General features: G+C 29.5%; 1 protein-coding gene across 1 annotated transcript in view; it reads right to left on the bottom strand.

Moving 5' to 3' along the window:
- Dop2R (dopamine D2-like receptor) overlaps nt 1-12,161 on the bottom strand; it is a 398,237-nt gene that overhangs the window by 27,917 nt on the left and 358,159 nt on the right. The window contains exons 3-4 of the mRNA XM_088205250.1: nt 11,595-11,704; nt 2,139-2,391 (exon numbers count right to left, since the gene is read on the bottom strand). Of these exons, the coding sequence (XP_088061376.1) occupies nt 2,139-2,391; nt 11,595-11,704 (363 nt within the window). The remainder of the gene's footprint in view (nt 1-2,138; nt 2,392-11,594; nt 11,705-12,161) is intronic.

The raw sequence follows: 12,161 nt of genomic DNA, 5'->3' as shown, positions 1-12,161 counted from the left end.
AGGCAGCTAAATTTAATATTTACGAATAAATTGTTTTTTTTTTCTAGATATAAATTTGCTTTAAAAACAGAATTAAAAAAAAAAATTTTTTATATGAAATGTGATAAATTTAACATTTTTTTTAATAAATCTCAGCGTTTTATTCGATTTTGCTACCAAGAATCTAACCTATTCATATTCACAACTATATTGATTTTTTTCCGTTCCGTTAACAGGTTTACAGCAATAAAATAAACTACAGGTTTACAGCAATAAAATAAAAATCTGGTACATTATTTGGCATTAAATGGCTTACACCGTGGTACAAGTTTTCCGACAATTTACGAAAATCTAGAGGTCACACTGGGCCAAATGTATTCGCAAATTTCATTTCGTGCAACGTAAACTTTCTAGACGACAAAACCTCAGCGGCCGACGGTAAACTTTTAAATAGGCTAACGGAACTTGGCCGTGTGAGCAAGGAGTTCTAGGACGTATGCTTAACAGGATCTGCCGTGAGGCAATTGCGGACATACTTCTAGAAAACTTGCCAGGAAAATCCTCCACAGGCTGATCCTAAATTGGCGGACTGTTCTCCTCCCTGTATGTGTTCTATCAGATTTTTGTTTTTGCATTTCCACTACCATAATCCTGTCGGAGCGCTTTGCGCATACTATCCACGGTTTGGTCCAAAAGTATCCGTCCTACGTATGATAGACATATTTTTTATTTCAATCTTTCTGTAGTAAAATTATAAACATACATTTTGAATTTTCGCGAAATAAATTCAACACACTCACTAACTCAATAGACTGATTTTACAAAGAAAAATGTACAGAATTAATAGTGATAGATATAGAAAAAGCATTCGACACCATTTGGCTCAAAAGCTTAAGATATGAATTATTTAATTAAATACCTTACACACATAATATGCTAATACTTTCGAAAGGTCGAAGCTATAATAGTTTATTTTTATATTATATATTAATGACATTCCTATTTAATAAAATACTGATTTATTAATGTGCGCTAATAACACAGCTAATTGCAATTGAGTAACAAAAATATTTACAAAGCTTGAATAGTTTTTTTTTCTTACTAATTAAAAACTAACTAAAGCAATATTTTTTTATAACACGCAGATAACCCTTGCCTTCACCATTTAAAAGTAAACATGGAATCTGCATTAAATATAGAGCAAGCGTTAAATGCATAGGTATACATCTGGACTCTTAGCTTAAATTTGCTAAATATATTGCGGAACTCAAATGTTCAAAGAGCATGCCGTCATTGCGAACATTAAACCGATATTTGTCGTAAAACGCACATTGTCAAAAAAAAATTCACCTAATAAACAGTAATAATTATTATTTTTTTCTTCAAACTTTAAGTCATTCAAATTAAAGCATAAAAAATAATATGTAACACACCCTTTTAAACTAACTTTTAGAAAGTTATATAGTCGAGGTATGATACTTTTGGACTTACTGGTATGTATAACCCCGACATATCCAGTTGCCTATATTGGATTGCAACATTCGCGTACGAAGTCCTCACGTCGTCATGTGTAATCAGATCCGAAACGTGAATCTAATGCCGTTTCTCAGTTCAGTTCAGAAAACTCTAGATGTAGTTTCATTTTGAATACGAACATACATACGGTCTTTGCTTAGCTGACAATGAAATTATATTTTTTATATTTTATATTATGTGTTAATAAATATTTATAGTGAATCTTTGTGTGACCAAATACCTCAAAGATACTGTCATGCTTCAAATATTCTTGCTAAGAACAAATCATTTCGTATACAATAATAAGCTGTTTAAACTTTCATTCGATTATGTTAGAAGCGAAATTGGCATTCATGCGTGTCGACGGCAACGGTGCGCACTCACATTAGCTCTTCAGTTCGAATCGGCTTTGATTTGAATGAAAGGCATCAGACCGAAATAATTAGTAAGGTCTCGGTCGAGTCTTACACAATTACGACTGGGTATCAATACAATTTAGAACTTGGGCCAAAATTTGCATAACCAAGTTGAAAGTCATTATTTTATACAATGCATGGAGTGGTTACGTGTACAATTATTTTTAAGAGAAATATTTAGGGTGGGTAAAATGTTCTGTGTAATAATGTGTGTTAATGTTTCCTTACCTTAAAAATACTGTAATACAGGTAGACCATGATGATGCAGGGTATGTAGAAGGAGCTTAGCGATGAATATAGTATGAAATCGCTGTTGTAGAACAAACAAAGATCCGGAAGGCGATCTGGCGTGTTGTTCAAACCGAGAACGATAGGAGATCCGATAGCAGCGCTAATGACCCACACTAAAACGATGGTCAGCCACACTCTCCTGTTGTTCTTGTGCTTGGCGTATTTGATGGGCTGGGTCACGGCTATATACCTGCGGAAAATAAAATAAAAAATATTGTTATTATCTACATTTAAAATATGAACATTTAAAGTAAGACATAAAAATTTCAAGACTTTTATTTTATATTAAACTATTTAATTAATTATTTTTGCATGTATTATTTATTAAATTAATTATCGAAATAGTATGGTGATATTTATTACAGATAAATAAATATTAACATAAGAGCGAAAAAACGAATATGCTACGTAATTGCGATTGTGTAAAAATCTGTATTATAAAAAAATAACATAATGCCTAAAATATACCTATAATTTTTTTCTCAAACATGGCACATGCTTTGATAAAAAGTTAACAATTCTTTTACTTTCTTGAGCTAAAGAATTAGGACTAATTTTAAAAAGAAAAAGGTTAACAGATAAAACTCGGCATGTCCCATTAACCCTTAAATAATATTTTTTTTAATTTCGTCGGATTTACTAATTAAACCACCATTAAATTCATAACTGAAACCTTCAGTTAATGTATTAAATCAGAAGGTATGTAAATCATATGGTCGAAAAGCTTTTAGACAAATTTACAGGCGTGAGAGCTCAATATTATGTTCTTAAATCATTAAGAAAAGGTGTTTTGGCATGTGATAAATTATATGAAATCGAGTTTTAAACGTCTGAGATAAAAACTTATTTGTCAAAATGGAACACCACTGCAAAAAAACCTTTTTGCGGATTAAGTGACAAATTACCCACCATAAATCAAAAAAATATTATATGTATTTGCCGCAAATACCTGACAATCTGTGCCAATATTTTTATAACAATTAAACCATTTTGTATATGGCTGTTCCACCGTAAGAAGCAAAAATCGAAATTTCGTGTTTATAAATGTTTATAACAACCAACGATCACTTCCTCAGACACTTTCTCTGACACTTCCATTAACAATAAAACTTGAATATCAACTTTGGAGTTCTTGACATCCGAACTTCAAGAGCTAAAGAAAGCACAAATGTTCCCACTCGCTCCTTATATTTAAGCATAGGCCCTTTTATTTTACATAATAGGAATATTAATAAAACATTTTTTAATATGTAAAATAAAATTTGTACAATTTTAAAAAAAAATATTTACAACCACTAGCCTTTTTATTACTCTGCATAAGTAAAGGCGGGTTAATTTCTAATATTTATATTTCTTGAAAAGTTCTAAAAGGAGTCTGAAAATGACATATTTTTTTTACAAATTTTAAACACTCGAATAAATATTTATTTTATAGTACTAAATACATATTTTATATTATATAACTAATTTATCGTGTTTTTAATATAGCATAATTTGCGAAAAATGTTTTTGATGTTTTAATAACCATATATTCAAAAAGTAAAATATTTAAATAAATCTGAATAAAAAGGAAAAAAATATTTTGGCAAAACATGAACGGGTAAATGAAAAAAGATCTTTTATTACTTAAGTTGAATACGAGAATAAGTTTAATAAGCAAATAAAATAATTTATAGCATATTTATACTAATCTTTAAAAAGAATTATCAGCAGAAAATACCAATAATAAAATAATTAAACCAACATTGCACATAATCGCATTAACCCAATAACTTTATTTATTAAGGACCGCAAAAAAACTTTTAAATACATATAATCTCTTTAGATCTTAAATTTTATAGTATTTTTTCTTTTTTAATTTAAGTTAAAGTGACAAACAAAATAAATATTTAATGTGGTAATAACATTTTATTACAAAAATAGACATACTTAAATTTTCTAAAATCTTGTTTCTTTAGAAAACAAACTTATGGTAAGAAAAATATTATAGCTCATTTATATGTACATTAATTTAATTTTAATATAATTTTTAATTAGTATATATTCAATTTATAAAAAAATATGATAAACACAGACAAATTTTACAGTTAAAAATATGCTTTATTAAAATAATAAAAAAAATATTTTAGTATTTTTTTTTCAAATATTTGAAATCAAAACAATTTTGTGTAAAATTCAATTTCAATGAAAAATCTTAAAATAAGTTTGGGATTTGTTGCTTATGCTAAGTTTATTTTTATATTTTTTTGACATATAATAAATAATTTATAATTAAACAAACAATAAATATTGTAACCTAAGTTTGAGCAATTAACGTTTAGGCTATGCTACGTTAGTTTAGGTTACTGCGATATTTTAATAGGGTATTTTTACATACGTTGTATTTAAAAGTCTCATATTTTATATTTAATTCATATTTTAGTTGTTTAAGCCAACTCGAAAATACGAATTACATTTAAATGCTGTTAACTTGTTAGACCTCAATGGTTCAAAAAAAATGAGGGCTTATGCATAAATTTATTGTAATTTGAACGAACGTTAAGGTGAGACTACAAAATACTTTGTAAATATTTTTTATGGTACAGGAAAAAATTATAGCACATATAAAGCCACTAAAAAGGCATATCACAAATATTTTGAGACGCTAAAAAAATTTAGTCAAATATTTTAAAATATACAATTAGTACAAAAAATTTGATAAAAATGTTGCAATTTTATCAATAAAACATTGACATTTTTGAGTATAAACTGTAGGTCACAAACACAACCAAAGTATTTTTAAATATCAGGAATCTTTGTGGTATTTTTTATACTATAATTTAAAATAATATATGCAATGAAAGATTTAGTTGAATTAAAATAAATATATTTATAATATAAGTATCAAATTGATCAAATGATTTAATATAAATATCAGACTTATAAATTTGTTATTATTTATAATATATTTTTAACCAATAAATATATTGCTTTTGTTAATGTTTTTTTATTATTAAATTTTTAATTTAAAAAAGCACGAATAAATCTTTTCTGACTTGTTTTTAGCGTGAGAAGTCAGATTGGGAGTTCTAGGATCAATCAATCTGCTAACTTTTTTGCCGCACCACTTACACGCACATGTGCGAGCTTCTCCTTTTGAGGGTTATGTGTTAGATTAATTATTTAAGGTGCGGGGAACATCTGAAGCGTTTTCTCCGGCGTTGAGTGTAAATCTTGCCTAAGTATCCCACAAAAACCTCTTAACGTCACGACAAAGAACCGGAAACAGCCTAGTTAAGAAAGGCTCATTTTCGTTTATGTACTACGGATGTCCACGAATTGATTTATTCGTCCGTACCATCCGTTACGGAAAGCCATACCGATGCCAGGAATTAAAAAAAATATATAATCCAACAGGAACACATAAAGATTGATTGATCAATTAACGAAAATGTTTATTCAACTTTTTGCGAAAGAAAGAAGATGTTAAAAGTTTTAGTATCAGAAAACAATTATGTTTTTTTAAATGTAAGTCTTTTTAGAATTGGATAAATTGCTTTCGACGGCAAAATAGATGGATTATAATATTAAAATACTTGAAATTCTTGGCACAATTTTTATGTATGTGAAATAAAGAAAGCAAGATTGGAACTATTGAATGACATTTTTGGCACGACTGGAAACCCACTTGGCAGCCGGAAAGGGTTTAACGGCACTCAGCTGCTAAAAGCGTCTCATACGTAAAGTATATTGCCCCATAATGACTTTGTGAATGTACAGGGTATTTCGAAAAGCTAACACTAACAGTTAATACTAAATGTTATGTTATAAATATTAAATAATTTATAAAACGTTCTTGTCTAATTATAATTTTAGGTTCTTATTTATTAAAACTTTGAACAATTCACGAAATATTGCTGAAGGTTTCGCGCAATATTTCCATTCTGTTTTATTTTCTGCCTTCCGGTTACTCGCTTTCTTCTTTCTGTACTTTGTTTTTAATTTTAATTATCAAAGCAACTAAGCGCTTAGTTTTTAAGGATGATTTTGAAAAGTTGAAATTAAAATGTTCTTTCGGTCTTGATTTATCTGATTCGCAAAATATTTTACAACCCTTGTTACTTAAAGGGTGACATATTGCGCATTGAGTAATATTGATCAAACAGACTGTTTTTAAGTCCTGGTAAATTATATAAAAATAAAATTTATCCAAAGTTATGTTTTCAATAACTTTCGGAATAAATTTTTCAGTCCAACAACAAGGTTTTCGACCCACTAGTGTCACCATCTCAAACCTCCTGTCTTTCAGAAAAACAGTGACGGAGTACAAGTAGATGTTGTATATACTGTTAATATAAAAATATTTAACAACGTTTGTCATGGGATATTAGTAAAAATTTGGTGGACCTCTGCTCTTGTTTTTGGTATTCAATAATGACATAAATACGAAAGCTACGAATTTTCAAATGTTTCTGTGTGTCAGTGATTGAAAATTGTTTACACACATTCGATTTGTTGCAGAATCTTTGTCTCTGAATTTTTTGGATTTTCTATGAAGATAGATTTTTGTCAACTATTTCACTTTTAGTGTCGGAAAATGGCATATTATGTCATTTTCTTCGTCTCATTTGCATCAGATAATTCTTACGATGTCAGTAGGAACGTTTTAGTTAAATGAACTTCATATAAAGCTTTCAAAATTTCATAAACGACGTCTACAAAAACATTCCAAGATGCTTAGCTTTGATATTTGAGAAACGCGTTTCACTTTGATGATCCGTCAGATATTTGTGTCCTCTATGATACTTTTTTTAATTTTTTCAATTTGGAATCCCCGAATAACCAAATATTTCTCCTTAATTAAAAAGTTCATAAAAGTTTATTTAAATACTTAAGAGGATATTTCGTTATGATCCGTTTTTTTTATCTCAGCGCTTGCCTTTTAGAAGCGTTAGGATATAATTCGCTGAGTTCTTGCAGAAGGTGTATGTTGCTTAGCATTTTTTCAAACTACTGTTACTAAAAATCTCGAAAAAAATCCTTCTTTGAAGGATCGGTTGTTCAGATAATCTAAATTGATTATTATTGAGTTATTTAAGCGATCACAGACATTTCGTAACCTATGACGGTTAATTGTCGAAAGAATATTTCACCCCTTGGAAGTTCCTTAAGGGTCCAATCTATCACTTTTCTTTAAACTTATTCAGATGCATTCAATCTCTTTCTCTCCTCAATCCGATTAAAATTCTTTGTAAAGATAAGATTTCGTAAGCTTTCAACAATATAATTTTTAATTAATTGACTAATTTTGTAATGTATTTAGTTTTTTGACAAAATTCATTGAACTCTCGTACACATGCAATTTATTTCCACTTAAATAAATAATAATAATACTAGTATAAAGTTGGGGTTTGTTTATGATCTCTCCACTTTGAAATAGCTGTCTGTCACACAATACATATGCGAGTTAGATATTTGTCACGCTCACTAAACTCGGCATCGTAATGTCTCACGGTTATATCTACAAGACACGATACAAACTTTCCGGCTTTCGGATTAAGCGCTTTGCGACAGTTGCGATTTGCATTTCTAAATCGTTTTGAAAAAATGAAAGCCGCTTATATATTTTCCGGTATATTCGATATAATCCTTCGCAGATATTCGGGATTGAAAAAAAAGTATAAGCGCGCATACGATGTAAAAATTTGAGCTGCAAACGACGTTAACGGTATAGGGGATGAACTCGTTTTGGCACACTTTACGGCGATGATAAATTTTTTTCCTTCCATTTTAAAAAATCTAATTAACACTGTAAGATATTTTTAAGCAATCTCATGACATAATCTACATTATATACAATAGATAGGTATTAACAAAGTTTTTTTCTAGCCATTTTATATAATTAACAAGCATGCATACTTTAAGCCTGCTAATATACTACAAAAAAACCAGGATAAATAATATAAATTAGCTACGATAACGCAATAACAATACGTATCAAAGATACAACTTTAAATTTAGATGTCAGCACAAAATGGAAAGCACATATTGCTTTAAAGGATTAAAAACACATTTGAATGGTTTACATTTGCACTTAAATGTATTAACTGATCATAATATTTTTATAATTATTTAACATATGCTTTGCTGTTTTTTACTTAACAAATAATAGAAAAATACTGCAAAAAAACTTTTTCAGATATTGCTATGTAAGCCGGTGCATTTATATAGTGAAGCAGCTGGCACTGTTTATTACGTTTCAATATTTAATCATTTTGAAGCCCGTTATTAAATCAAATTATAGATGAAAGAGCACTAGCACTATATAAAAGTCTTCAGCAAACAGTTACTCTATTCCCCTTTTATTTTTTAAAGACACAGAAAATAAAAACACGAATTGTTCGAATTGACAGCACCGTGTTGTACACGCGTTAACATCGCATTGGTCGTTAGGCAGACCCCTTTGACAAAAAAAGAACATTAAACCAAAAGAGTAAAATGGGAGAGAAAGTTACAGTATTGTATATCTATCCAATGTAACATTTATTTTATGGTGTTAGTTATATTATTATCAACATAAACATTACGACAGAAATAAGCACAGAGTTTTAGCACTTTCATCAAAATTGTTCAAGATAAAAATCTCGGCAACGATTTTGTAATCTCGCAAAATATTCGCTACAAACGTCGGTTAAATCCCATTGTTTTCAGATTTGGGTGTGGCCATTATTAAATTTAACAAGAATGGTTTAACTTTACGATCATGCTTATATTTTTTTCGGATAATTAATATTTATATATTTGCTTCGGCTTTCGTCGTATCGTGAATGATATATCGCTGTACGCAAACATGACGTAAAAATATTTCATCGTAATTGCGTTTCGACTACGTTTAATATGAATATATATTACGTTTTTTACGATATTAATTCGTTTAAAACTCGTAAAAACATACGAAAAGCCAAAACGATATCGAGTTAATATGCATCGCACATGAATCATTTGACAGTCTTTTGGCGCTGTGTGTTTTATACAGCTTTATTAATAAACGTACTTTTAGTTTAAGTCTTCAATAAAATATATGATATATTTTAATCGTAATATTTTAATCGTGTTAAAGACGCTTTCTAATAGTATTTAAGTTTAATACTGATACAAAAAAATATAGTACACTAACAATACATTTTTTTAATGGCTGAAAAAATGATCAATAAGATTAAATATAAATACACAATTTCCTTTGTACTGAATAATCATAATAAAGTAAACAGACACTTATATTCTATTCACATTATAATTTCTATAAATTTAATTAATTTTGATATTAATGTTTAGACAATGATTTAATACAAAAATAAAGCCAAAAAAATAATTTTAATATTCATTTATAAAGCAAGTGAGCAAATTAAAAATGATGACATTCAATTTAGCCCGTGGTGTTTTTCTCGCGTTATGACACATGTCTCGCATACAAATATGAACGAATAATAAAAATATTGCCATACATAAAAAAAGCAAATCCGAACTTGTCGCCCGTTGTGTCAATGTCGTTATTCTTTACATCGTTGCTCGGTAATCTCAAAATAATTTTACCATAAATTTCCCCGGGGGAAAAGCGCTTTTCCGACTCGTGCAAAGTCACGGGATGGTGTGTGACACATTTCAACGGTGGCGTACATATTAATTTATTACGCGTTCACGCCATTTTTTATTTATGAAAATATAAATTTAATATATGCATAAAACGTTTTATAAATAAAAAATATATATGTTAATACATAATCATATGCTTAAGTGCCATCATTATCTTTACGATATCCGATATTTCTCCATAGCGCATACGCTCAATTAAAATATAAATAAAATATAAATGTTACCAGTATTTAATACATTATTATTTTGTAATAATTAATTATAGTATGCAAACAAATTGGAACACAATTGTATAGCATTTGATAGAAGACCCTTCTACATAAGCAAATGTAAACTAAAAGGTGAAATTTAACCTAATGTGAGTATTCAAAACAAGAATGCTCAAGCTGCTTTCGTTTTTTATAAAAGCGTTCTATTTCATTGGAATAAAAAAGGTAGACCAATAAATTGTAGTCATGGTTAGTTGAACGATTACTATTCGTTTGATTGTTAAGAATGTATTGATTAAAGTATATATTTCTACATATAATATAAACTGTTTGCCAACGTAATGTATTTAAAATTTAGAAAGTACAAATAAAAAAACATTAAAATAATCAGAATACACACACATATGTACATATGTATAGCTTCATAATATAAAAAAAACAATTTTAGGTCCATCTATTAACGTGTTGCCTTTTATAAAAATAGTAATCTAAAAATATATTTTCAAGCAACAATAATTTCACAATTTCTCAAAACATTTAATACGTTTAGTGCAATATTAAAAATACTTTTACAAACATCCTAATAAAGTATACTATATATATGTTACTGGTTTATAACAGTTCGCGTATTTAAAATGTATTATTAGCTATAATGTGATAAAAAATAAAAAATTGGTAGGTATAATATAAGGAATTTTTTTTTATGCAATTGATGCGAAAAAAATATAGAACAAAAAACAAAAAAAAGAAGATAAATTAATTACATTTCACTAAAGATCTAGAACCATTTATATAATTTCTTAAGCCTCTAAAGCAATATGTGCTTTGGCATTTTAAACTTTTATTTAAATTTAGAGCTGTTTTTATCATAGTCTCCGATACACAAGATTAATAGGTTAATATGACTTTCACTGTCACTTTCTAAAGGCGTATACATATTTCGTTGTTCTAAGAAGCGAGTGCAATGATTGGCTGGATGGTAGTTGCATGATTTGTCATTAAGTTTTGCAGCCCTTAATACTCAAGACTGGTCTCCAATGAGGACAGGGCACGCAGACACGGCCCGAAGTAAGGACTATACGGTCATGGACGGCCATCAACAGAGAGGCACCCACCAGACACGACTGCAGCAGAAGAAACAACCTCCACTACACAATCGCTGCCTCGCCTACAAGGCCTCTGAGGATCTTACACTGACATCATCCCTCCGCCAGCTTCTCCACCACCGCTCGGAGAATAACAATCTCGCATATCATAGCTTATCGTAATATGTATATTTAATAAATAAAATACCAGCTTTTAACGGCATCTTTTTGGCTGCGAAATCACACCCTTTAGGGTAAGAAAACCTGCAATTATTACTGTATATTTTTTTAACGTGCTCGTTTAATACATATCCGATTGATCCAAGCATATGTTTGACTTTGTGAATTTGCGTACTATAAGAGTAATTTTTAAATATTGATTAATGTACTTCGTTACTATCGTTCTTAAAAATATTGAGATTTTGTCTTGTGAAATGAAGTTTTGTATTTAAAAAATATTCACTCACCTATCTATGGATATGGCAACCAAATTGAATATGCTCGACGTCGAGCATATAACATCCATGGCTATGTAGAAATCGCACACAAATGGCGGAAGACCCCACGTGCCATTGAACTGAAAAAGAGCAACAAAAACACGGTTAAATCGGTACTCGCATTGAAAGTTTATACCTGCGATATAAAGCAAATTACATGTATAATACATATGTAGGCAGATTTCCAAATCGCGTCACAATTTAACAGCGCCTGTCGTAAAAATAGACGAATAAAGGGTCTCGCATCGTAAAAAAGGAAGCATTATATGTACGGACTACTCGGATCACCTGAGAGTCTTATCTAGACACGAAAATTTATATCACGCATCGTGTTAAACTTAATGCGTTTATTTAATCGGACCCTTCGACCCGACCCTACGGTGTGTAAATCCGGATCGTTTTTTTCTCTTTCGCTTCAATCCTTTCTTTTGATCCTGGGACTTACTTACGTGCAATTCTTGTCGTAGAACGAAATTACCGTAAATCGAAGCAACGCGTTTTGTCACGTCGTAAAGCGGTCATTAAAGGGTTAAGCGT

The sequence above is a fragment of the Plectrocnemia conspersa genome, unplaced genomic scaffold (assembly GCF_051122295.1).
Source record: "Plectrocnemia conspersa isolate PC_06_02 unplaced genomic scaffold, ASM5112229v1 ptg000002l, whole genome shotgun sequence".
NCBI classification, from domain to species: Eukaryota; Metazoa; Arthropoda; class Insecta; order Trichoptera; family Polycentropodidae; genus Plectrocnemia; species Plectrocnemia conspersa.
Note: the sequence above shows the minus strand (reverse complement) of the source record. Positions and strands in the feature narration are given on the sequence as shown.